At 45.6% G+C, this 26,046-nt stretch overlaps 4 protein-coding genes across 4 annotated transcripts; 1 reads left to right on the top strand and 3 right to left on the bottom strand.

Annotated features, from left to right (window-relative positions):
* Positions 1-9,734: 9,734 nt before the first annotated feature.
* LOC119278503 (endo-1,3;1,4-beta-D-glucanase-like) lies at positions 9,735-12,691 on the bottom strand. The gene is made up of 7 exons (XM_037559848.1): positions 12,459-12,691; positions 12,327-12,348; positions 11,649-11,775; positions 10,978-11,068; positions 10,800-10,889; positions 10,616-10,716; positions 9,735-10,101 (listed from the first exon to the last, which is right to left on the bottom strand). Exons 1-7 carry the CDS (start codon positions 12,607-12,609, stop codon positions 9,961-9,963), a joined length of 723 nt encoding a protein of 240 aa, XP_037415745.1. The 5' UTR covers positions 12,610-12,691; the 3' UTR covers positions 9,735-9,960.
* A 1,517-nt stretch (positions 12,692-14,208) lies between these two features.
* On the top strand, positions 14,209-14,741 carry LOC119278511 (trihelix transcription factor GTL2-like). Its single transcript, XM_037559856.1, has 2 exons — positions 14,209-14,593; positions 14,626-14,741. The coding sequence occupies exons 1-2, from the start codon at positions 14,230-14,232 to the stop codon at positions 14,739-14,741; spliced, it is 480 nt and encodes a 159-aa protein (XP_037415753.1). The 5' UTR covers positions 14,209-14,229.
* Positions 14,742-18,297: 3,556 nt separating this feature from the next.
* On the bottom strand, positions 18,298-20,024 carry LOC119353688. The gene is made up of 3 exons (XM_037620342.1): positions 19,875-20,024; positions 19,663-19,830; positions 18,298-18,668 (listed from the first exon to the last, which is right to left on the bottom strand). Exons 1-3 carry the CDS (start codon positions 20,022-20,024, stop codon positions 18,528-18,530), a joined length of 459 nt encoding a protein of 152 aa, XP_037476239.1. The 3' UTR covers positions 18,298-18,527.
* Positions 20,025-22,718: 2,694 nt separating this feature from the next.
* On the bottom strand, positions 22,719-25,725 carry LOC119278480 (endo-1,3;1,4-beta-D-glucanase-like). Its single transcript, XM_037559833.1, has 7 exons — positions 25,463-25,725; positions 25,353-25,374; positions 24,686-24,812; positions 24,192-24,282; positions 24,015-24,104; positions 23,815-23,918; positions 22,719-23,087 (listed from the first exon to the last, which is right to left on the bottom strand). The coding sequence occupies exons 1-7, from the start codon at positions 25,611-25,613 to the stop codon at positions 22,947-22,949; spliced, it is 726 nt and encodes a 241-aa protein (XP_037415730.1). The 5' UTR covers positions 25,614-25,725; the 3' UTR covers positions 22,719-22,946.
* Between the last annotated feature and the right edge of the window lie 321 nt (positions 25,726-26,046).

The following is a 26,046-nucleotide window of genomic DNA, read 5'->3' as shown; positions in this document are numbered from 1 at the left end:
TAAAGGAGCAAGGGGAGGAGGCCGGCCGACCCTCTAGGTGCGCCAAGGAGGAGTCCTCCTCCTAGTAGGAGTAGGACTCCTACTAGGAGGGGGAAGGAAGTGGGGAGGGAGAAGGAAAGGGGGGCGCCGCCCCCCCTCTCCTAGTCCAATTCAGACTAGGGGGAGGAGGCGCGCGGCCCATCCTTGCTGCCCCTCTCTCTCTCCACTAAGGCCCATATGGCCCATTACTTCTCCCGGTAGGTTTCCGGTAACCCTCCGACTCTCCGGTTTTCTCCAAAATCACCCAGAACACTTCCGGTGTCCGAATATAGCCGTCCAATATATCAATCTTTATGTCTCGACCATTTCGAGACTCCTCGTTATGTCCGTGATCACATACGGGACTCCGAACTAACTTCGGTACATCAAAACTCATAAACTCATAATATAACTATCATCGAAACCTTAAGCGTGCGGACCCTATGGGTTCGAGAACAATGTAGACATGACCGAGACACGTCTCCGGTCAATAACCAATAGCGGAACCTAGATGCTCATATTGGCTCCCACATATTCTACGAAGATCTTTATCGGTCAGACCGCATAACAACATACGTTGTTCCCTTTGTCATCGGTATGTTACTTGCTCGAGATTCGATCGTCGGTATCTCAATACCTAGTTCAATCTCGTTACCGGCAAGTCTCTTTACTCGTTTCGTAATACATCATCTCGCAACTAACTCATTAGTTGCAATGCTTGCAAGGCTTATGTGATGTGCATTACCGAGAGGGCCCAGAGATACCTCTCCGACAATCGGAGTGACAAATCCTAATCTCGAAATACGCCAACCCGACATGTACCTTTGGAGACACCTGTAGAGCTCCTTTATAATCACCCAATTATGTTGTGACGTATGGTAGCACACAAAGTGTTCCTCTGGCAAACGGGAGTTGCATAATCTCATAGTCATAGGAACATGTACAAGTCATGAAGAAAGCAATAGCAACACACTAAATGATCGGGTGCTAAGCTAATGGAATGGGTCATGTCAATCACATCATTCTCCTAATAATGTGATCCCGTTAATCAAATGATAACACATGTCTATGGTTAGGAAACATAACCATCTTTGATTAACGAGCTAGTCAAGTAGAGACATACTAGTGACGTTTAGTTTGTCTATGTATTCACACAAGTATTATGTTTCCAGATAATACAATTCTAGCATGAATAATAAACATTTATCATGATATAAGGAAATAAAATAATAACATTATTATTGTCTGTAGGGCATATTTCCTTCACTGTCACCTAGCGGTGCATCAAGAACATAATTCTTCTGTGCAGCAATGAGGATAAACCTCAGATCACGGATCCAATCCGTATCATTGCTACTAACATCTTTCAACTTAATTTTTCTCTAGGAACATATCAAAATAAACATAGGGAAGCAACAACGCGAGCTATTGATCTACAACATAGATATGCTAATACTACCAGGACTAAGTTCATGATAAATTTAAGTTCAATTAATCATATTACTTAAGAACTCCCACTTAAAAAGACATCCCTCTAATCTTCTAAGTGATCACGTGATCCAAATCAACTAAACCATAACCGATCATCACATGAAATGGAGTAGCTTTCAATGGTGAACATCAATATGTTGATCATATCTACTATATGATTCACGCTCGACCTTTCGGTCTCAGTGTTCCAAGGCCATATCTGCATATGCTAGGCTCGTCAAGTTTAACCTGAGTATTCTGCGTGTGCAAAACTGGCTTGCACCCGTTGTAGATGGACGTAGAGCTTATCACACCCGATCATCACGTGGTGTCTGGGCAGGACGAAGTTTGGCAACGGTGCATACTCAAGGAGAACACTTTTATCTTGAAATTTAGTGAGAGATCATCTTATAATACTACCGTCAATCAAAGCAAGATAAGATGCATAAAAGATAAACATCACATGCAATCAATATAAGTGATATGATATGGCCATCATCATCTTGTGCTTATGATCTCCATCTCCGAAGTACCGTCATGATCACCATCGTCACCGGCGCGACACCTTGATCACCATCGTAGCATCGTTGTCGTCTCGCCAATCTTATGCTTCCACGACTATCGCTACCGCTTAGTGATAAAGTAAAGCATTACAGCGCAATTGCATTGCATACAATAAAGCGACAACCATATGGCTCCTGCCAGTTGCCGATAACTCGGTTACAAAACATGATCATCTCATACAATAAAATTTAGCATCATGTCTTGACCATATCACATCACAACATGCCCTGCAAAACCAAGTTAGGCGTCCTCTACTTTGTTGTTGCAAGTTTTATGTGACTGCTACAGGCTTTAGCAAGAACCGTTCTTACCTACGCATCAAAACCACAACGATAGTTTGTCAAGTTGGTGCTGTTTTAACCTTCGCAAGGACCGGGCGTAGCCACACTTGGTTCAATTAAAGTTGGAGAAACTGACACCCGCCAGCCACCTGTGTGCAAAGCACGTCGGTAGAACCAGTCTCGCGTAAGCGTACGCGTAATGTCGGTCCGGGCCGCTTCATCCAACAATACCGCCGAACCAGAGTATGACATGCTGGTAAGCAGTATGACTTATATCGCCCACAACTCACTTCTGTTCTACTCGTGCACAACATCAACGCATAAAACCTAGGCCCGGATGCCACTATTGGAGAACGTAGTAATTTCAAAAAAATTCCTACGCACACACAAGATCATGGTGATGCATAGCAACGAGAGGGGAGAGTGTTGTCCACGTACCCTCGTATACCGAAAGCGGAAGCGTTAGCACAACGCGGTTGATGTAGTCATACGTCTTCACGGCTCGACCGATCAAGCACCGAAACTACGACACCTCCGAGTTCTAGCACACGTTCAGCTCGATGGCGATCCCAGGACTCTGATCCAGTAGAATGTCGGGGAAGAGTTCTGTCAGCACGACGGCGTGGTGACGATCTTGATGTTGTACTGTCGCAGGGCTTCGCCTAAGCACCACTACAATATTATCGAGGATTATGTTGGAGGGGGGGCACCGCACACGGCTAAGAGATCAATGATCCATTGTTGTGTCCATGGGGTGCCCCCCTGCCCCTGTATATAAAGGAGCAAGGGGGGAGGCGGCCGGCCTAGGAGGAGGGCGCACCAAGGGGGGAGTCCTACTCCCACCGGGAGTAGGATTCCTCCTTTCCTTGTTGGAGTAGGAGAGAAGGAAAGAGGAGGAGAGGAAGAAGGAAAGGGGGGCTGCACCCCTTGTCCAATTCGGACCAGAGGGGGGCCGCGCGCCTCCTTCCTTTTGGCCTCTCTCCTCTATTCCCGTATGGCCCAATAAGGCCCATATACTCCCCGGCGAATTCCCGTAACTCTCCGGTACTCCGATAAATACCCGAATCACTCGGAACATTTCCAATGTCCGAATATAGTCGTCCAATATATTGATCTTTACGTCTCGACCATTTTGAGACTCCTCGTCATGTCCCCGATCTCATCCGAGACTCCGAACTCCTTCGGTACATCAAAACTCATAAACTCATAATATAAATGTCATCGAAACTTTAAGCGTGCGGACCCTACGGGTTCGAGAACAATGTAGACATGACCGAGACACGTCTCCGGTCAATAACGAATAGCGGAACCTGGATGCTCATATTGGCTCCCACATATTCTACGAAGATCTTTATCGGTCAAACCGCATAACAATATATGTTGTTCCCTTTGTCATCGGTATGTTACTTGCCCGAGATTCGATCATCGGTATCTTAATACCTAGTTCAATCTCGTTACCGGCAAGTCTCTTTACTTGTTCCGTAATACATCATCTCGCAACTAACTCATTAGTTGCATTGCTTGCAAGGCTTAAGTGATGTGCATTACCGAGAGGGCCCAGAGATACCTCTCCGACAATCGAAGTGACAAATCCTAATCTCGAAATACGCCAACCCAACATGTATCTTTGGAGACACCTGTAGAGCACCTTTATAATCACCCAGTTACGTTGTGACGTTTGGTAGCACACATAGTGTTCCTCCGGTAAACGTGAGTTGCATAATCTCATAGTCATAGGAACATGTATAAGTCATGAAGAAAGCAATAGCAACATACTAAACGATCGAGTGCTAAGCTAACAGAATGGGTCAAGTCAATCACATCATTCTCCTAATGATGTGATCCCGTTAATCAAATGACAACTCATGTCTATGCCTAGGAAACATAACCATCTTTGATCAACGAGCTAGTCAAGTAGAGGTATACTAGTGACACTCTGTTTGTCTATGTATTCACACATGTACCATGTTTCCGGTTAATACAATTCTAGCATAAATAATAAACATTTATCATGAAATAAGGAAATAAATAATAACTTTATTATTGCCTCTAGGACATATTTCCTTCAGAGTAATGCACTACTATAGGATCCTGGAGCAAAGTAAATACATGTACGATCTTCAATCTTGCAGGCACATAATGTGTTGGTTTTGTTTCTCAAGAGTTGTGTAGGTCATCGTAGGAACATCTGGCTTCAGGCTTTCAACTCTTGACCTCAAACCATTTTCTTTAGTAACTAATCTGCAAATAAATCGACATGGAACTAAGCTGAGAGAAAAATAAGACTGAATTTTGCTTATAAAATCGAACCACATAGGCGCTCACCAAAGGGTGAATAAATCAATTCTGATTTCTATTTACTAAAATCGGATCTAATTCAGATGCATCTCACTTGCAGGCATGTAGACCCAATACCTGTATACTAATCTGAAGAGGATCGTGCAAATTAGGATTAACCATGATGGTTTGGACAAGGGGCTTACATCCCAGATTGCCGGAGTACTATTGGTGCTGGTACGAACTGGCCATGATTTGGCTTCTCTGCTATCAGACCAGGACGTCGGAGTCCGTTGGGAAGCAGAGGAGTACCGACGGCACCCGCACCTAAGCACCAGAAATCTCATATTTGGTCATCACAAACTCATGTACGTTGACATATACTACTAATGTCATCTTAGTTGATTATTCCTGCACCAAAAGAGCTCCTAAAAAAAGGTGCTGAACCAAAATTGGGCTGGGTTCCATATTGATATCATACGTCTCCGTATTATTTATTGGCTCACAGATCCTCGATAAACTCCTTCCCTACAGACATGTGCTCCTTATAGTGTGGTAGGACATAATATTCCCCCACTTCCCGGCCACTGCTGCCACTGGCAAACACATAAAGAGCAAGTCAAGAAGACATAATTTACTTAAACTATTCAGATAGCATAGCTTTAATCTATAGATGGTTCAGCTCACTTCTTCCCATACCTACTCCACTGGAAGCAAACTGAGGATGACTTGCTCCCAAGATCCATACCAAAGCTCATGTGTTCAGAAAGGAAATGGACAACCAATACCTGCATTAAGATGCACTAAAGTTTATATACTGTCCGAAAGGAGCTACCAACTTCATAAATGGTAGTAAATACTTACGACCAAGACTTAAATAGTCCATCCAATGATCAATAAAAACATAAATCAACATTGCATGAATATAAGAGTAAGAATGGCAATAAATTGGCATTATAATGCTTTTAAGGAGCTCACATTCTTTCTTTCTGTGGGTAAAACTTGTATTACTCATCTTTCAGCATCATTACAAATAGCAGTGCAAAGATGAACCCAACCAAACTACGGTTGTTCTTTCTATCCAGCAAGTTTGCTAAGTATTGAATAACCTGATTCTGAGTTTGTTTTATATGAGTACGATACAATTTTGACAATTTCGACGATTCCCTGGAAGAGTTTTGGTGAAGGAAAAAATTGTTCACTTCCCATCATTTGGGCAAGTGAGAATATTAAAAGAAACTGTAGCCTCCACAGAATAGAAAATAATTCTCTAATCTCCACAGAATATAAATACATTTCTAGCCTCCTGAAAGATAAACTATATAGCAAGACTATAATTAAACTACTTTCCATCACCATGCATAAATGTTGATTTTTTTGGTGGAAAAAAGATGGGATATAAACAATGCTAATATACACATGACGTATTAATTCATCCAATTTTTGTACGATGCTGCTATTTAACCATCAATGCTTGTGAAAAAAATGTAGAACACCTACTGAATTGTACACATACCAAGGTCGGACACCAAAGTATTGGACATGGAAGTAGTTCCGGAACAGGAATCATGATTCAGGAAAGAAGATAACAAATATATGAGCTTGTATATGCGTTCTTTTCCTCGTCTGTGAAAGCACTACACCATCATAGAAGTGTGTTGCCGCAGTGCTAATGCTCTGCAACTGTTGCTTCTCACCACATCACTCCGCATCCGAATAAGGCGTTTCCTAACTGGTTGTGCGCGCAACGCCAATCACAACAGCTGCTCCAACATATGGATCCGGGCCCTTTGCATGTGCATGCCCCTCTGCCTTTCTTTTCTTTCCTATAGACTGACACATGCATGGCTATAGTACACCTGCATGCCTAGGTTGTTTTTCCTCTCTTCAAAAACTTTGTTACTTTTAGTTGTCTTTTAACAGTTTAATCAAAATTTGTTTTTCAAACTTTATATATATTTGAACTCCTGACACCAAGTTATTCAATTTTTGAACATATTTTTTTAACTGGAATTGAAATATGATTTTTTTTAGAAGATTATCAGTGTTTTCAGTGAGGAACTTTGCTTGGCATAGTGAAGAACTTCTCATTTTCATTTGCAAAGTGATAAATAAACTGGACCAGGAGCTGAGGAACTTTATAAATAGGTTTTCTGCACTTTATTCGAAATATTAAAGAACTTCTCTAGAAAATGTATCTGGAACCGAAGAACTTTATGAACAACTTGTCTGAACTTTGATGAAATGTTTATGAAACTTTTTTAGAAATATATCAATATTGGACTTGTTTCGTAGAGCTAGCCGTGAGAAACTCAAATACATAAACGAATTCAAATTTGCATAGTTTATTTAGAAGTTGTGGTGATATATTAACTTTGCTAGCAAATATGGTGAAGTAGCCCATCACCGATGCCTTGTGTACCTTGTGTCAGATTTCTAGTATAGGACCTATTGATGTTGACATGCATGCATGAGACCAGCTGCATGTTGATTTGACGTCTAGGATGGATGGGTGGATCAGATATACGTTGCGCGCGCAATGAGCTAGTAAAAATCCGCTTCCCTCCGCATCCTCCCAGCTCTACTTCTTCTCGTCAGAACTGTAAGAAAATCGAAAAGTTAATAATCAATAATCAACCAGATGGGAACAAGAAGTGGAGTGGGGAGGAAGATGTCGCTGGCAAGGAGAAGGACGGACCCGGTGAGGGGTCGAAGTAGGAGGATCGGAGAGCGGCAACAGAGGCCGAAATGAGCGGCGCCGACGAAGACCGAGTTGAGCGGCGACGGCGGGGGAGTGGAGGCAACCCGCGATGGCATCGGACACCGAGACCACCCAGCACGCTGCGAATCCTCCTGCCGCAGAACAGCCCGCCGTGAAACTGTCGATGTTGATCGAAGCAGCCATTTGCTGGTGGAGGTGCAGCTGAGGAGCGGGGTGGCGCTGCTGGTGGAGAAGTGGTCGTCGGGAGGGCGTTCGGTGAGGGAACCCAAGGATGGAGCGGTGGGAGGGTGGGGCGACAGGGAGGGCGCAGGTCGTAGGCGGCAGTTGGGCGGCGCTGCCCGGTGAAGTGGCGGCGTTCGGTGGTGAAGCAGCCCCGGGGTAGGCGAGGGGCGTGCTCAGCGGGTGGCGCCGGAGCCCGGTGGATTGGCGGGCGGCGGAGGCCCGCCCGTCCTAGCGTCCGTTGCGGGGCGCCCGGAGGAGCAGGCGAAAAAGATCGTGGTGTGGGCGTGGTGTCAGGAGCGGTTTGGTTGTTTTTTTATTCCGAAGCGTCCGGTATGATTAGCGATGGCGCGGGTGTGGCTTAATTATTGCGTGGCTTGTTGCGTTAAACATGAAGATAATTTAGACCCTTGGATATCTCAGATAGACGGCTATTGTTATTTGGATCTGCGCCTCTTTTTCTTTTATAGTGGTAGTAGATAAGAGATTAAAAACAATGTACAAGAAGCCTCGAAATGGATGCGAACATCCACTCTCGGCCACACCCAATTACAACCAACGCCAGTGTACTCTAAACCTACTCTCTCACAAAACATGTCAAACCACCAACTCCTACTCCTGTCGTCCTTCACTCCTGAACTTCCCGCACAATGGCACCCACCAGCTCGAGGGTGGTCTTCTGTTGACTTGTTCTATTAGACACGCGTGCGTTTCTTTGCTTCCACAACGCCCAAACTACCGCGAAGACGAATGTGTCGAACCCATGCTTGTTCTCCCTAGTGAAAGCCCTCCTGGCATCCAGCCATCAGTCCATAAGCGTGCCGTCCACCTCTGGCCTCCTGATGCTCATGTTCAAAGCATTGAAACCTTCGTGCCCCACTTCTCATGTGTACACGCATTGGATCAAGATGTGCTGGGCATTATCCTCCTCTTGAAGGCAAGTGTAGCAGACCGACGACTGATCTTATAACCCATGTTTAGCTCCCCGATCCGAGGTCCAGATGCGATGTTGGACCGCCAACCGAACAAAAATCTTACACTTGAGAAGTGCCCAACTTCTACATATACATGTGGCGAAAGGAACTCGCTGGGCCCCGAAGCACAGGCAGTGGTATGTCGAGCGGGCAGTATACAACCCAGAGGGGCCGGCCGGCCAAGAGAAGCAGTCAGCCCTGCTCGGACCTCGCTGGACAATGCTTATCGCCAAGTTTAAATGCACAAGTTGCATATGGCCGACAAAAGTGAGCTCTCCCATCACGTCTTGAGCCATCTTCCACTGTCCAGGCCCTCGCTGACAATACGCCTGTTCTTAGTGTGAGTGTCCACTAGTGCATGGATCAAAGGAGCTATATCACCCGCCGCCAATCCATGTATCCATGTATCCATCTATCCCTCCAAAACAGGACTTTGGTACCATCCCCTACTTCAATCTTGATCAGACTATCGAAGACCGCGCGAGCATCTCTGCCCTCGTTCATAGCTAGCCCCTACCGCGGCCTCCCCGGGTCCGTCCTCTTCAACGACTCCCACCTTACTCTGAGTGCGAGGCCATGCAACTTCAAGTCACGCACCCCAAGACCACCCACCACGTCAGCTTATAGACAATACTCCAGGCCACCAAGCACTGACCTCCGTTTACTTTCTCTTTGCCTGCCCAAAAGAACGCACACATCCACTGCTCAATCTCTTCCAACACCCAAACAGGTGCCTCCGCTATCATCATGTGGTGAATAGGTTTCGCTGCAATCACGGACTTAACTAGAACGAGCCGTCCCGAACGTTGTAGCAGACCTCTTTGCCAAGCCGGGGCACATTTCTTCGCTTGATCCAATAAAGGTTGCCACTCAACATGTCTAAGTTGGCGAATGGCTACTCGGAGACCCAGATACTTGCAAGGAAAGCTGCCAATATTGCATTGCAGCAATGTGACAACACGGTTCCTGTCCGACTCATCGCCATGTATCAAAACCGTCGAGGATTTCTGATAATTCACCCTAAGGCCCGAGGCCTCTCCAAACAGTTGGAGACCAGTTGCCTTACCGGAGGTGTTGGAGATGATGGCAGCGGCCTGAGGCTTTGGAGTGGGCAGAGCCAATCATTTTATAATAACGAAAAATGAGAGAGCAATAATCACCACAAAAATTACATAAGGACAAACAGACAAGTGGGCCAACTCTCAAAACTACGAAATCGCATTTTATTCAGTGCAATAATATTATAGTAATGTGTTCAGTACAAGCAGAGACCGCTATGAGCAAGCACACAATGTATACTAGCACATGACATACACCTGCACGACCATTGATACAGGCCCTATAGCTAAGACAATAGCATAAACCCTGGATGTTTGCATGATGATTGGTGAAGAGTGACACTGGCTTATTACAAAAAAATACCGCTAATTCAGGTTCAATTTAGGTTCTTGTTAAACCAGTCAATCATGTCTGACAGGGCTTCCTCGGCGCTCTTCACAGCACCTGCATCTTCATTTTTGTATCTCACAGGACATCCATGAGAAACCCCAGGGAAAATCTTGACAAAGTGAGCAATCTGTAGGTCATAAAAGGCCATATCAGGATGAAAGATTTTGAGCTCCGGTTCTGCAACAATGTCGTACCGATAATGTGTGTCTCCAATTTACTGACATTCTACTGTACTTTCTGGTTGCTTTTTATCAATCTTCCTTTTTTTTTCTTATGATACTACACTTTCTGGTGAATATATGGTAATACCTTCTTACTTCCAAGAAACTGGTCATTCACATGGATAATAACTAGTACTATAAAATGCTGCTAGGTCCAGTGACTCGTAAAGTAAAATATTGCGTGTAAAGGCTAGTTTGCCCTTAATTAAGGGATGATTGATAGCTCCTCTGATGTCAAAGCTAATTAAGATTGGGAGGAAGTAGCAACACATTATGCTGGAACAGTCAAACAGTATACTAATCAGATATGGCTTGGCACTGGGGCAGTTTCAAATTTAGTTTAACCTCAGTAATATTACGTATTCCATAACTTGCCAACATCATAAGTTGACTTGAAGGTTGCTCGAAATGAGAACTTACCCCTGTGTTAGAGGATAGAACCTGCTCGAACTGTTTGACCAATTCTGGTGGGGATGTTTTGTCATTTTCAGCTCCAAGTACAGCGATGGGGCATTTCACCTCTGAAATATAGCACATGTCATAGTGTAAGAATCTGAAGCCTTTCAAATGGAACAATGTTAAATTCTCAAGGTAGAGATCTTACCTTTGATATCGTCAACAGTAACAGCAGAAGGGTGCGACATAACAGCTGCCTGGATCTCATTAGCTTTCGCTAACTCTGCAACTACCTTTGCTGATATATGGGGAGAAGAAGCAGAATGCTTAGCAGGTTAAACCTTAGAATTTTGGGTTCAGATGTAACAAAACAAAATAGTGCTTACCACCCCAGCAATAACCTGCAGCCCCAACAGTAGACACTCCTTGTTCTTTTAGAGCAGCAATAACAGGTTTTGCCTCTTCAAATGCTTTTCCCTGTATAAAGGAACAGTTCATTCGTTTATTAGATAGATTAAAAACCATAATGCCGCATCACCTTCAGCTAGAAGTAACTTCAGAAATGGATAAATCAACTCCATTGTCAAAAAATAAGTGTGTCTTCACCCTCAGGCGACACAGGGGCAACAACCCTTAGACCACCACCCCTCCCCCCTCCCTTGTTGCCTCATCCTGCCGCCGCTGGGTTGGAGGGGGGATTCCATTCTTAGGAGGCGAGGAGACTCAAACCCATATCACGCTTAGTAGGGCGTATCCACATTGGTGGAAGAGAAGGTGAACAATCAGTCAATATTCTACATATATTCTTGCAAAGTCATATCAAGCTGACATATACATGTTGTTAGATTTGGACCTATTGGTTTTATCATCACATCCCACCCTTGGTTACCTTAGTTAACACTGTCTGAATCAAAGTACCAAGGCCAGCAATCTCATGCGATGGAAACTGGAAAGCTCCCGAAACATATACGTTAAACATAAACTAAGGCAAGTGACCTGAACATTTACAAGAAAAAATAAAAGGAACAGGGTTTGAGGGAATCAGAAGACAACAAACCAGAGGATGTTCCTTGATCCACACTTGTATTGGTCTGTCAGCGTTTTCAGGTACAAATGGATCCCCATGTAAGAAATCTGGCACCACAACAAAATATCCCGACGAAGCAACTTTATCGGCTATCTTCCTTCATGAGGAAAGAAACTGCATCAGAAATTCATAGGCGACACTCGCTGGTTGCGATAAAGTAAAGTAGAGGGCATAGTCCGTCATAAAACAGAAGGCCACTAAAACCTATTCAAAAAATATATATTTTTGCGGGAAAAAAAACTATTCAAAAAATTAACAGCCCGCCTAAAATTCCAGCCATAAATTGTGTGGACATTACAATAGTACATTCTCCCAAAGTACTCCATCTGTTTCTTTTTACTCTAAGTATAAAATTTGTTTGAAGTCAAACTACATAAAGTTTGACCAGATTTATCTTAAAAATATCAACACTTGCAATACAAAAGTTATATGGTGTGAAAATTAATTTCATGATGCATCATATTGTGAAGGTTGATATATTTTTCTTATATAGTTGAAGTTTGACTTTACAAAGTTTGACTTCATACAAATTTATATGAGACTAAAAGGAAATGGAGGGAGTATGTGTGAATACTGAATACTGACTCTACAGATATCAGTGCGAAACAGAAGTCGCGATATCAGGAAGCACAGCACAGAAACGTATACCTCAGAATCGGCGCTTCAAACCCTGCAAACAGAAGAGAGGGAGTGCTGTTAACCAATCGTGTCTAGCATCCCCAGCAGAGAAGCATTTGGGTCAACGAGTAGGTAAGGGTTCTGGTCGAGGGCGGGGTTTACCGAAGATGTCGGAGATGAGGACGACGGCGGCCTTGGACTCTCGGACGCCGGCGACGTACGCCGCGATCCCGCCGAGGCTGTCGACGACCCTGCCCTCCCCGCCGGCGGGGTTGAGCGTCGGCGGGTCTGCGCAGCACTGCGGGCTAGCCATCCTGCCGAGGCTGCTTGTGGCTGCTGGTGCGACGGCAGCGCAGCGACCGGAGGACAGCGGAACGCTTTGGCTGCGACTTGTTTTGAAGAAGGTTGGAGGCTTCTGGTTGGGCCTCTGTTTACTTATCGAGGCCGCGCACCAGGCCGGCAGGGTGACCTCAGTGCTTGTTTTTTTTTTTTGGAGTGGTTGGGCGACCTCACTGCTGACCCACACTGATTACGTTTGTTGCTTTGCTTCCTGGGGAGGTGACCATAGGTGAATGTGATGTTTTAGTCTAACTGTCTAAGACCTCTTTGCAAAACATCACCCTCATCACCTAGAACTTGCAGGAATGTGATGTTTTGGTTCAATGCAAATCATGACGCGACAATTGGCGCCACGTTGGCTAGCTGGTCAACAGTGCACATTTGCGGTAGCCCCCCGCCATTTTTTGTAATCAACAACGGATTTTGATTGCTTTGTGTGATGATTTGTGTAGGAGGCCGCTGGACATCGACTCTGCTCGAAAGATGTGGGAGAGAAATAAGTACAGTATGGGTGAATTATCCGAGTTCTTCATGTTCTCGTGGAAGGTACATATGGCATCTTCCTGACCTTGTTTTGGGTGCTGCTGCCTCGTTCATCTTCCCGTCATGAACCTTGCTCTAGCCACAAATTCGAGCCAATGCCATACAGGAGCAATCTGTTAGTGCTCGTCCGAAGTGACCTTGGGCAAGCCAGTGACTTTAGTCCCACCTTGGATACGGGAGGAGACTAGTACCTCCTTATAAAGAAGAGTGCCACACTCCCTTCAGGCCGGTCTTTTGGGATTTTGTGGGCTCTCTGCTTGTAGTGGAGTGTCTGATGTACACCGAAAACGTCCGAACGTATGTCGATAGACCGGGAGCTGGGCCTGGGTTGCTAACATCCGAGTTCTCCATGTTCTCGTGGAAGGTACATATGGCATCTCCCTGGCCTTGTTTTGGGTGCCGCTGCCTCCCCCGTTTCCAACACTCTTCTTCCCGTCACGAACCTCGCTCTAGCCACAAATTCGAGCCTAAAGAAAATGCCATGCAGGAGCAATCTATTAGTGATCGCCCAAAGTTTAATGCTACTCCCTCTATTCTTTGAAAAGTGTACTTCCAGCTTTGTTGGAATATTAAACTTTTTTATGTTTGATCGTATTTATATAACAATACACCAAAAAATATGCTATCAAATTAGTAGCATTAGATTCGGGATAAAATATATTTCCATCATATATCTAATTGGTTTCACAAACATTGATATTTTTTACATAAACTCGATTAAATTTTAAAATAGTTTAACCCTCCAACAAAGTAGGAACTACACTTTTTAAAGGACCAAGGGAGTAGACAGAAGGAGCCCAACTTTTTCTTAACATGAGTCCAACTTAATTGCCCAAAGATAAGTACGGTGTCAGGAGGACCCAAAGCTCGCGCCATGCTGCCATGGACAAACGAAACAATCCAGGTGCTTCGTCCATGACCGAGACGCACTGCAGGCAAACACGTCGGAGACTTCAGCGGGGGAGGACGCGCCGGCGGTGCTGCAGCTGCACCCGGAGGTGCGGTCAGGGCTGGACAACCGGTTCCACTGTGGGAGGAGGTGACCGTGCGCATGGCCGCGGCGGGGTACGGCGGCCGGAGCGTGACGCGGTGCAAGGATATGTGGGAGAACATCAACAAGTACTTCTGCAAGGCCAAGGAGAGCGGCAAGAAGCGCCCTGCGCACGCCAAGACCTGCCCCTACTTCGTCAAGCTCGATCACCTCTACTTCCACCCCGGCCGTGGCTCCGGCGCCGGTGCCGCCTCCTCCTCTGCCGCCGGCAACACCAACAGCAAAACAAATGCCAATGGCAATGCCATAGCGAGCGCCGACGACACGGGCAACAAGGCAAGCGTGGAGCTACTGGACGTGGTGGTCAAGTACGACACCGACACGCACTACGGCGCCCCGCCGGGGTTCCCGACCGACGGCGTCCGTGGCAGGCTGGCAGCAATGCAGGCCGGGAAGGCACCAAAGACGACGGCGAGGCCGTCGACATGGGCAGGGCGTCGGGTAGAGCAGGCAACGACCATGAGGACGAGGTGGCCCGGAGCCACGGGCAAAACGACGACCACGATCATTAGATCGAGGAGCTTAATTAACTACTAGGCCTACATGGTTAAAGCATCTCTGTCAGACCCTTTAAAACGCGAAACTATAAAATAATCGTCAGTTTACAGTTTTAGACGAAAAAAACGACCCAAATAAAACCCGTAAATGACTCTGACCCATAAAAAAATTAAGGAGCACGAAAAACATACCTACCAAACTCGTGAAAATAAGGATTTTGAAGGCAATCCGAGGGTACCCTGTATTACGCGAAAGATTGTTGGCGTGAATCCAACTGCAATGGAAACCTTCATGAGCGCTCCCATCCGCCCGTCCTCGGCCACCGATCGCCCACCCTGGCCGCCGCGCCCGTCCCAACCGCCGCGCCCGCCGGCCGTCCGCCCAGGCCGCCGCGCTCGACGGAGGAACTAGCTAGCTAGCTCCTGGACTGATTCGGCTTCGTGTGCTGTATCTAGTCGCCGACGGTTTCGTATTTGGTCGCTTCGAGCTAGCTAGATGCTAGCGGCTTCGTATTTGGCCGCTTTGTGCGCTGTTCGCCGATTTTATAGGAGCGAGTTAGCTGATCATGAACACGAGCGAGAGAAAGAAAAAGACATGAGAAAAAATATATGTGAATATTCAGTTTTACAGTTTAAGTTTATAAAGTATATCCGGCTACAACTCAAATCGACTCTTAAAATGTGTTTTTCGTGAACTGAAATTGATGTTTTCAGTTCCGCGATTTAAAGGGTCTATTAGAGATGCTCCTAGGTAGCTAGAAGGGATCGACCCGTCCGACGTCGGAGAAAATTTGCCGTTGCTTCTGCTTGTTGAAAGCTCGGCCATCTACGTCCCATTCGAAGCTCGTCACAATGTATACGTGCGTACGTACGTACTCCCTCCGTTCGGAATTACTTGTCGTGAAAATGGATGTATCTAGATGTAATTTAGTTCTAGATACATCCATTTCCGAGACAAGTAATTCCGAACGGAGGGAGTATGTGGCACCTACGGATGTGGCCTGCGGAGCTAGTCGAGCATAGCTTCGTACTTGAACGCGAAAAAAAGGCATCCGCTGTTGATTACAAAAAACGGCGGGGGTTATCCAGAAAAGTGCAATATTGACTGGCTTAGCCGGCGTGGCACCAATTGTCGCGTCCTGACTGGATTTGGACCAAAACATTACATTCCCTGCAAGTTCTAGATGGCGGGGTGAGGTTTTGCAAATTTTGAACTAAAACATCACTTTTCCGGCAAGTTCTAAGACATGTGGTGCCACTACCTCTTCCTGGGGCAGTAGCGACCGCCGGCGCCGGCCATAGAGAAATGAGAAACACTGAAATCAACCGACGCCAGTTGCCTCGTATGTTTGCCACGTGCCTTCACCCTATCTCCAATCGAAGCGAGCACAACCACATGTTCCGCCGATCCCATTTCTCCAACCTCTCCATTCCTGTCGTGTGTGTTCTCCTACCCTCCTTGAGCCGGCCATGGATCCCCTATTTTCCTACCTATTGATTCTGTCATGGATGTGTCTTCCCTCGACGCATCTAGATCGACGGAGTCCAAGTGCACCCCAACGAAAAGTGAGGAAAAAATTGTTCCCATGGCTTTGATCTTGTTGCTGCAAAATCACCATGGCCCTGTTGCCGGAGGTCGTGCTACAAGCCCTGGACAGCGGAGCTGCGACCACAAACACCGACCAACGGCAGGATTCGTGTTCATCAACTGCAACATAGATGATGTTGCGGTGGCAACGACTACAACATGCAACATGGATGATGTTGTGGTGAGGACTCCAGTGATGGTGATGGAACAGTAGGTACGCAACATCGTCCACGTTGCAATTGGTCGCCGCAACATGACTCATATTGCAATGGATGACAAAAAGGCCCACGTAACAAAACTATTGTGCGGACAATCCTTCCTCGCCTGATATGTGCAGAATGCACGGCTGCACTTCCATCCCATGCATCAACGGCTTGATTTCGCATGTCGGGCACGTATCGGCCAAAAAGTGTCGTTTGTATAGTAGGACTCCCCACGTGATGCAATGTCACACAAGCCAAATGTGACTGCAACATGGTGTGTTTTGCAATGAGTGCCCACAACATGGTTCGTTTTGTGATCATCCTATGGATGTCTCTGACAGATCAAACGGCTGCCGACCCAGTCGATCTGATCAGTCGGATGACGCATAAGTCCGCATCTCTAAAATTATATTGGAATCTTTACCTAATAATAAAGCACATATTGCTTCTAGCGGTACGTCATTAAAATTGACCCAAAAATTAATATTACCCACCAGTGCCACCTATAAGTGACAGAAAACGTTTTGCAGGGAATCTCAGCCTGGGCCGGCCCAAGCATAGGGACCTACTATACTGCGCCCCACGCGCTGGAGAATACACTACACGCCCGTTTGCGCCGGCCCATGTGCGGGCATCTATTTTTTTTAGTTTCATTTTTTTATTTTTCTATTCCATTTTTTGTTTTTCTCTACTTTAAATAATTTGGAACTGAAAAAACTTTTCAAATTTAAAAAACTGAGAATTTTGAAATAATTTGTTCAAGATAACATAAAATGTTTGTGAATTCAAAAAATGCTTGGAATTTTTCTAAAAATGTTTGCATATTCAAAAAAATGTTCATAAAATCAAAAAAGTCCATCATTTTGAAAAAAAAGACGTTGTATTAAAAATCCGTGCCGCTTCACTAGACTTTCCTGAACCATCCATTTGATCCCCAGGATCGTGCAAAAGTTTTCAAAATCCAATGCAGAACCAAGCAGTATTAATGAAATTGAACAAAATGTTTGCTAATACAAAAAATGTTAATGCATTTTTTTAAATGTCCTAAAATTTTGAAAACAGTTCGTGAATTACAAAAGAGTTTATTGATTCATAAAATGTTTGTTGATTCAGAAAATCTTCATGCATTTCGAAAAATATTTGTGAGTTTCAAAAAAGTCCATCAATTTCGCAAAAAATGTTCGTCTATTCTAGAATTGTTCCCCGGTTCAAAAGAAAATGCTTAAAAACCGTTCACGATTTAAAAAAAATGTTCACAATTTTAAAAAGAATGTTTGTAAATAGTAAAAAATTCAAATTTTTTTAAAATGGTCCCAATTTTTTAAAAATGTTCACAAATAATCGAAGGTGTGTAGTTAAACAATAATGCTTCTGAGTCTTTGTGACTATATACCTGCGTGAACTTTGAAGAATTAACTGTCGGGGTGAATCGGAATATTATAGTATATTTTAGAAAAAAAATTCTTGAAATTCAGAATAATTCTTTGAATTACCAAGTTTTTTGACAACCACGATATTTTTTTGAAAATGTGAACATTGCTTCAATTTGTGAATGTGAATAAATTTAAAAAAACATTTTCTTGCATTTATGAACAAATCTTCAAAATCATGCGTTGAGATTTGAACAAAATGTGGTCATTGTAATTGAAGATTATGATTTTTTTTTTTCCCGTTGAAACGCACGGGCACTTTTTCTAGTAAGGAATAAACCGGGTTGTAACGATCTGTCCTTTCATCCCCAACACCAAACAAAAAAGAAAGTAACCAGGGAGGTGCCAGCTCACAAACTGCAAATACCACATTTTATTTGAGTGCAGTAGTTCAATGTTCAGCACAAGCAGACCCCGATACGAGCAATCACACACATACCAGCAGACCTGCGGCAGACAAAGATGCATGCGCTATAGGCTATATAGCTAAGACCATAACATAAACCGTGGGTGCTCGCGTGATGACTCCTGAAGAGTGACACTGGCTTATTACAAAAGGATGGCCGCTAATTCATTAGGTTTACTTGAGGTTCTTGTTAAACCAGTCAACCATGTCCGCCAGGGCTTCCTCGGCGCTCTTCACAGCAGCTGCGTCTTCGCTTTTGTATCTCACGGTCCATCCATGAGAAACCCCAGGGAAGATCTTGACAAAGTGAGCAATCTGTAGGTCCATAAGATATCATATCAGGAATTCAGGATGGAAGATCTTGAGCTCCAGTTCTCAAACAATAATGTGTTTCCAATTTATGCACATTCTACTGTACTTTGTGAAAAAATTCAGAGATTATTACACCTTTTTCCTTTTATTTATCACGATACTTATAATACTAGTGAATATTACCGAAAAAGGCTTTCGCCTCACTTTATACATAAAGCAAAGATCATCAACACAACGGTACAAACTCACGCCACCACACACGCACACACCCAAGGCAGGATACATAGGCGCTGAGCGCAACAACACCATCCCTATCTACGAAGAGATGAAGCCGCATACGACAAACCATGAACTCCAAGGCGGCGCCTTCAGAAAGGATACGACACTGGAGCGACGCCGCCGCCACCCGACCAGAGGGTCAGAGTTTCCCCTGGAGCAACACAACGGGCAATGAGAGCCGCGACGACGCCTTCAAGAAGGGAACGAGCTTCGCCATCGCCGGTCCGTCCGAGGATAGAACAGGTTTTCACCCCGGCCAACACTCACCGCCACCGAACGCCACACCCCGGCCACCACGTCGCCCACACGGCCATGGCAGCCGGGCAGCACCAAGCCACGGGCTCTGCCCATGAGCACCGCGCTACCACCACCAAGGCCACTGCCCCGGCATCCAAGACCAAGACACCACCTCACCCGAGACTCATCGCTACTCAACCAAAGAGATGCGTGGAAAGGTCCGGCCTTTCACACCCCTGAGCGACCCCAGCGTCGAGACCCAATAGGCCGGCCACTACAGGCCACCATCGCCCGTCCTGCAGCACCGGGCGCGAGACGAGCTCGATCTTGCCGCCGGGTGCAAGACGAGCTCGGTCCCGCGGCACCGGGCGCGAGACGAGCTCGATCTTGCCGCCAGGCGCAAGACGAGCTCGGAGCGGGTCAACCCTTCGATGCAAGCAGAGCCCGGACAACGAGGAGGTGAAGCAAAGGTCGAAACGACCTGACTGCAGACGAGCCGACGCCGCGGCCAGAGCCGCCGGCCACCGTGTAGCCGCCGCGCCACCGGGAGGCCACCACCCCCGGACCTCCTCGCGCCGCCGCCCACGGCCAGAGCTACAGCCACGCCCGGCCGCTGCCCCAACCCGCGCCGTCTATCGAAAATGCCGCGTCAGATCCGGCCGGCACGCCCCCACCTCCACCAGCTCCACCCACCTCCGACCCCGACCGAGAGGAGAGGGAGGCCGAGCCAGAGCACGTAGAGAAGGGATCCACCAGATCTGCCCGCAGCAGCCCGTGGCCAGATCCGAACCACCGCCGCCACCACGGGCACGCAGCCGCCGCGCGGCCACCGTCGCCCACCATGCCGCCGCTCGCACGCCGCCGCCGGGAGCCACCACCGCCGCACCACCGAGCCCCACGAATGCCCGGCGCCACCACCAGACCAAGCCGCCCCGCACCGGCCAACCCCGCGCGGCGGAGAAAGGGGCCCCGCCGCCAGCCACCGCGAGGGGCTTTGCCCCAGCGGCTGCGGGCGGCGGCGAGGGCGGGGGAGGGTGGGGAGGGGAAGAGGAGGAGGGAAGCCGCGCCGCCGCCCGAGTCGCCCGCCGGGGGGACGACGCGGGGGCTGTTTCTTTCCTTCCCCAACGTTAAGGCCCTGGCATGTTGTCTTCACTAGTGAATATTAGATAGAATACCTTCTTACTTTCAAGAAACAAGATGCAAAGATGGATAATAACACTAGCTTGTGACTATAAAATGCTAAGGTTGCCCAGGGGATCATAAAGTAAAAGCCGTGAAGGCTGGATGGCTCTTAATTGCAAAATGTCCGATGTATTACAACCATAATAGTATACTGGACCGCTCTAATATCAAAAGGCAAATTATGTACTCCCTCCGTCCCATAATATAAGATGGAAGGAAATAGAAAGATGTAATGCCGGAACAACCAGACAGCATTCGGGTCAGATGCAGCTTCGCACCAGGGCAGTTCGAGCATCCTTCGTCCTTCTCGTGTGTCGCAAGCAACAAGTTTGCCACGCTGCCATCGGACTCGGCGTCGCGGCCACCGTCAACTAGTTCGCCACTGACATGAATTGACTTGGTGTGTAAATATTCTTATGTGCATGGTTTGAATGCTTGGTTTGCACTTGCCCTTTGCGCCATCGACGCAACGGGTCATCTAGTATGTTTCAACAAATGATATGCCAGGCAATCCATGCCGAGCTTAATTAGATGAGTAGATCAACCATACCCAGAGCAGAGCAGATAATTATAGGAACATCTTGAAAATGCAGGTACCAGGAGGAACTGACCAGCAGGGGCAGGGAATCTTGACGATGTAGAACGGTAGGTAAGATTTGAGTGCCATCTTCACCAACCGTAACAGTCATCTACCGATCTTATTTGGTTGCCCCATGCCCAAGTAAAAAAATAAACAGAAAAACAGGGCTTAATTAGTTTTGCCTTCAGATCCACCTGCTGTTAAAAGGAAAAATTGCTGCTGCTTATCAAGTGGTCGATCATACACCAACAGATAATTATCAAAAGGAAAACTGTTTTGACCCGGACCAGATTTCGCTTAGTGTCCGAGAGACCAAGGCTGCTCTTGTGCACCTCTTTTTCTCCCCTTGCACACCTGGGTGATGGAGTAGTCAACGACGGCGTGCTATCAGACAAAGAGAATTGGTAAATACGAGTACAAGTTAAAGAGTATATGTACCTTCTTCCTTTAAAAAACAAACTAACTTTCAGGTGCACAATAGTAGTTGCTTACGTATCTGAAATGCCAAGTGTAGAAGCTCCTAAGGTACATAGCGTTATTACTAATATTGTCAGGTACTGAACAGAAATATTGAACTACCGAAAGATTAGAATGTCATCTCATGCAGTTATTGTAAAAAAAATGCTCATTATGCCATTTTTCAGGTCTGGATCAGAAGTTTTTTCAATAATTTCTATAGAGTTGACTGATGTCAATGTTTGAAACAGAGTACTTAGTTAGGCTAGGAAGACTGTGACATGAAAGCTGTATAGATTTCCACAAAAAACTTCAGAAAAAACAGAAAAAAGTTACCCAGGAAACTTAAATAAAAAAGGATAATCTCAAGAAACAAAAAATGAACTATGTGCCTGTACCCACATTCCAGGATTGTTAGGACTGTTGAGCTGGTATGAACCCCCGTGCAGGGAATCTAGCACTATATATCAAAGTAACCAGACAAAGCAACCTTGTCCGCTATCTTCCTCCATCAGATAGACATTTAGCATTACTGGCAATCCCATGAGGATAGCGCTAGCTTAAGATAAATAAACTTCCATAAAGAGAAAAGAGCATAGAAGCACAGTTCTAGACCATTGCCGATCTAATTTTCCAGCATTGAGATTAATGAGCTCAGCATTTCTTCATCATGTTGAAAATTTACTTATGCATTCCATTCTTTTGCTGATATGTATGCAAGCAAATGCAAATGTCCTATTATGTTAAACAAATATGAAGGTTTGAAGCAGACAAGGGGAGCCAAATCTGAACTGAAAACTACAAACAGACTACAAACACAGATTACCATTCTGTAATTCCAGCTCCCTTTCCTTCTCATAAGAAATATGTTTCATCAACACCATCTACTACGTGGCTGTATGGCTGTCAGGATGGTCACCGTTTCTACATGCAGACTCGTCGGCTTTATCAGTGTTAAGCTATTGCTACACCATTGACAAAATTAAGTAACTGCTCCATGTTGAAGGAGATGCAAAGGAAATAACATGCAAATGCAACCATTTCAGAATGGTAACTCTCACGAGAAGATAAATTCACAGTGTATCTCAGTTTCGGCACATCGAACGCTGCAAAGATAAAATGGTTCTCGGTATACATACTTTATAGGCACTAGAGTCTGGAACGCTGCAGGTGTTGGAGATTGGCCAGTTAACTCGACCAGTCGTCTTACCGGAGGTGTTGGAGATGACGGCAGTGGGCAGCGGCCCACAGCTTTGGAGTGGGCAGAGCCAACAACAATCACCACACAAGTTACATAAAGACAACGAGACAAGTGGTCCAACTCTCAAAACTACAAATATCGCATTTTATTTCAGTGCTATAGTATTATAGTAATGTGTTCAGCACAAGCAGAGACTGATATGAGCAAGCACACAGTACATACTGCACAGGACAGACACCTGCAGACGACCAACGATGCGGACCATAACATAAACCCTGGATGATTGCTTGATGACTGGTGAAGAGTGACACTGGCCTATTAAGAAAAAAGGACCGCTAATTCAGGTTCACTTTAGGTTCTTGTTAAACCAGTCGATCATGTCTGACAGGGCTTCCTCAGCACTCTTCACAGCACCTGCGTCTTCACTTTTGTATCTCACAGTCCATCCATGAGAAACCCCAGGGAAAATCTTGACAAAGTGAGCAATCTGTAGGTTCATAAAAGACCATATCAGGATGAGGACGGATGAAAGATTTTGAGCTCCAGTTCTGCAACAATATCGTACCGATAATGTGTGTCTCCAATTTGCCTACATTCTACTGTACTTTCTGGTTGCTTTTTCTCAATCTGTAACATCTACTCCCTCTGTTCCAAATTACTCGTCGCAGAAATGAATGTATCTAGAACTAAAATACATCTAGATACATCCATACCTGCGACAAGTAATTCGGAACGGAGGGAGTATTTCCTAATTCTTCATGATACTACACTTTCGGGTGAATATAAAGATAATACCTTCTTACTTCGAAGAAACTAGTCATTCACATGGATAATAACTAGTACTATAAAATGCTGGTAAGTCCAGTGACTCATAAAGTACTCCCTCCGTTCCAAATTACTCGTCGTGGTTTTAGTACAAATTTGAACTAAAACCACGACGAGTAATTTGGAACGGAGGGAGTAAAATATTGCATAAGGCTAGTTGGCCCTTATTTAAAAGAAAAGATGATTGTCCGCTCCTCTGATGTCAAAAGCTAATTAGAATGGGAGGAAGTAGCAACACATTATGCTGGAACAGTCAAACAGTATACTAATCAGATACAGCTTGGCACTGAGCCATTTTCAAATTTGACAACTTAGTTATATCACATATTCCATACCTAGACAACATCATAGTTGATTTGAAGAACTGGTTGCCCGAAATGAGAACTTACCCCAGAGTTAGAAGAGGATAGAACCTGCTCGAACTGCTTGACCAATTCTGGTGGGGATGTTTTGTCAGTTTCAGCTCCAAGTATAGCGATGGGGCATTTCACCTCTGAAATATAGCACATGTCATAGAGTAAGAATCTGAAGCCTTTCAAATGGAACAATGTTAAGTATGTATCTTGAATTCTCGAGGAAGATATCTTACCTTCGATATCGTCAACAGTAACAAAAGAAGGGTGTGACATAACAGCTGCCTGTATCTCATTAGCTTTCGCTAACTCTGCAACTCCCTTTGCTGATATGTAAGGAAAAGAAGCATAATGCTTAGCAGGTTAAACCTTATAATTTGGGTTCAGATGTAATAAAACAAAACTGTGCTTACCACCCCAACAATAACCTGCAGCCCCAACAGTAGATACTCCTTGTTCTTTTAGAGCAGCAATAACAGGTTTTGCCTCTTCAAATGCTTTTCCCTGTATAAAGGAACAATCCATTCGTTTATACTCCCTCTGTCCGGAAATACTTGTCAGAGAACTAACTTCAGAAGTGCAAATCAACTCCATTTAAAAAAAATAAGTGTGTCTTCACCCTCAGGCAACAGCTACACAGGGGCCTACATATATTCTTACAAATTCATAGCATGCTTTCATATACATGTTGTTAGGTTTGGATATTGGTTTTACCATCACTTCTCACCCTTGGTTACTTAGTTAACAGTGTGTGAATCAAAGTACCAAGGCCAGCAACCTCATGCGATGGAAACTGGAAAGCTTTTGGAACATATACCTTAATAAACATAAACTAAAGCAAAGGTGACCTGAACATTTACAAGAAAATAAAAGGAACAAGGTTTGCGGGAATCAGGAGACAACAAACCGGAGCATGTTCTTTTAACCACACTTGTATCGGCCTGTCAGCGTTTTCAGGTACATATGGATCCCCATGTAAGAAATCTGGCACCACAACAAAATATCCAGACGAAGCAACTTTATCGGTTATCTTCCTTCATGGGGAAAGAAACTACATCAGAACTCCATCATAGCTAACACTTGTTGGTTGTGACAAACTAAAGTAGAGGTCATAGTTCATCATAAAACAAAAAGTCCACTAAGAGCTCTTCAAGGTTTAATAGCCAGGCCAAAATCTCAGCCATAAAATCTCACCAAGAATTACTCCTTATTAGACGAAGGCCTCCGAGGACTAAAATTGCCAAGTTCTGAACAGTATGCATGACACAAAAACGGCAGCGGGAAAGCAATACCATCACAACTCACTATTACGGCGTGATGAACAGAGCCTACAGACATGTCGTTGCTAAACCAAAAGATGTACTGCCCCCGTTCCTAAACATAAGTCTTTGTAGAGATTTCACTACGGATCACATACGGATGTATATAGATGCATTTTAGAGTGTAGATTCACTCATTTCGCTCCGTATGTACGTAGTTCACAGAGGAATTTCTACAAAGATTTATATTTAGAAACGGAGGAGGGAGTAGGTGCAAAACAGAGTCGTAATGTCAGAGAGCACAAAAGTGTGTACCTCAGATTCGGTGCTTCAAACCCTGCAAGGGGAAGACGCGAAGCGCTGTTATGACATAAGAGAATTCGGGTTATGAGAAGACAAGGGTTCCTGTCAAGGACGGGGTTTACCGAAGATATCGGAGACGAGGATGACAGCGGCCTTGGACTCTCGGGCGCCGGCGACGTACGCCGTGATCCCGCCGAAGCTGTCGACGACCCTGCCCTCCCCGCCGGCGGGGTCGAGCGTCGGCGGGTCCGCGCAGCACTGCGGGCTAGCCATCCTGCCGAGGCTGCTGCTGGTGCCTGGTGGTTGGGGTTGGGAACCAGGCCAGCCGAGAGCCGACGGAGGTGACTGCGGGGTGTTTATGTTTCGAATCTGTTCGTGGAGAGGTTGGAGGCTTTTTTGGTTGGGCCTTTCCTTTGTTTTGTTTTTTGTTTTTTTACGGGTGGGCCTTTCATTTGTTTGCTCCAGGCAGGTGGTGACGGGTGACCTCACTGCTGACCCAATACTGATTTCGTCTGTAGCTTTGCTTCATGTGGCGGTAGCGACCGGCGAGGGCAGTGCCGCCGGCGCCAGCCATAGAGAAATGGGAAACGGCTGGGAACAACCGACGGAAAACATCTCACGCGCCGGCTTCCTCCTATGTTGCCACGTGCCCCCGTGGACCCCGCACACCCCTATCCCTTTCACCTTATCGCCAACCGAAGCGAGC

The sequence above is a fragment of the Triticum dicoccoides genome, chromosome 1A (genome assembly GCF_002162155.2).
Source record: "Triticum dicoccoides isolate Atlit2015 ecotype Zavitan chromosome 1A, WEW_v2.0, whole genome shotgun sequence".
Classification (NCBI taxonomy): domain Eukaryota; kingdom Viridiplantae; phylum Streptophyta; class Magnoliopsida; order Poales; family Poaceae; genus Triticum; species Triticum dicoccoides.
The sequence above is the reverse complement of the archived record's forward strand: the minus strand, read 5'-3'. Positions and strand labels throughout refer to the sequence as shown.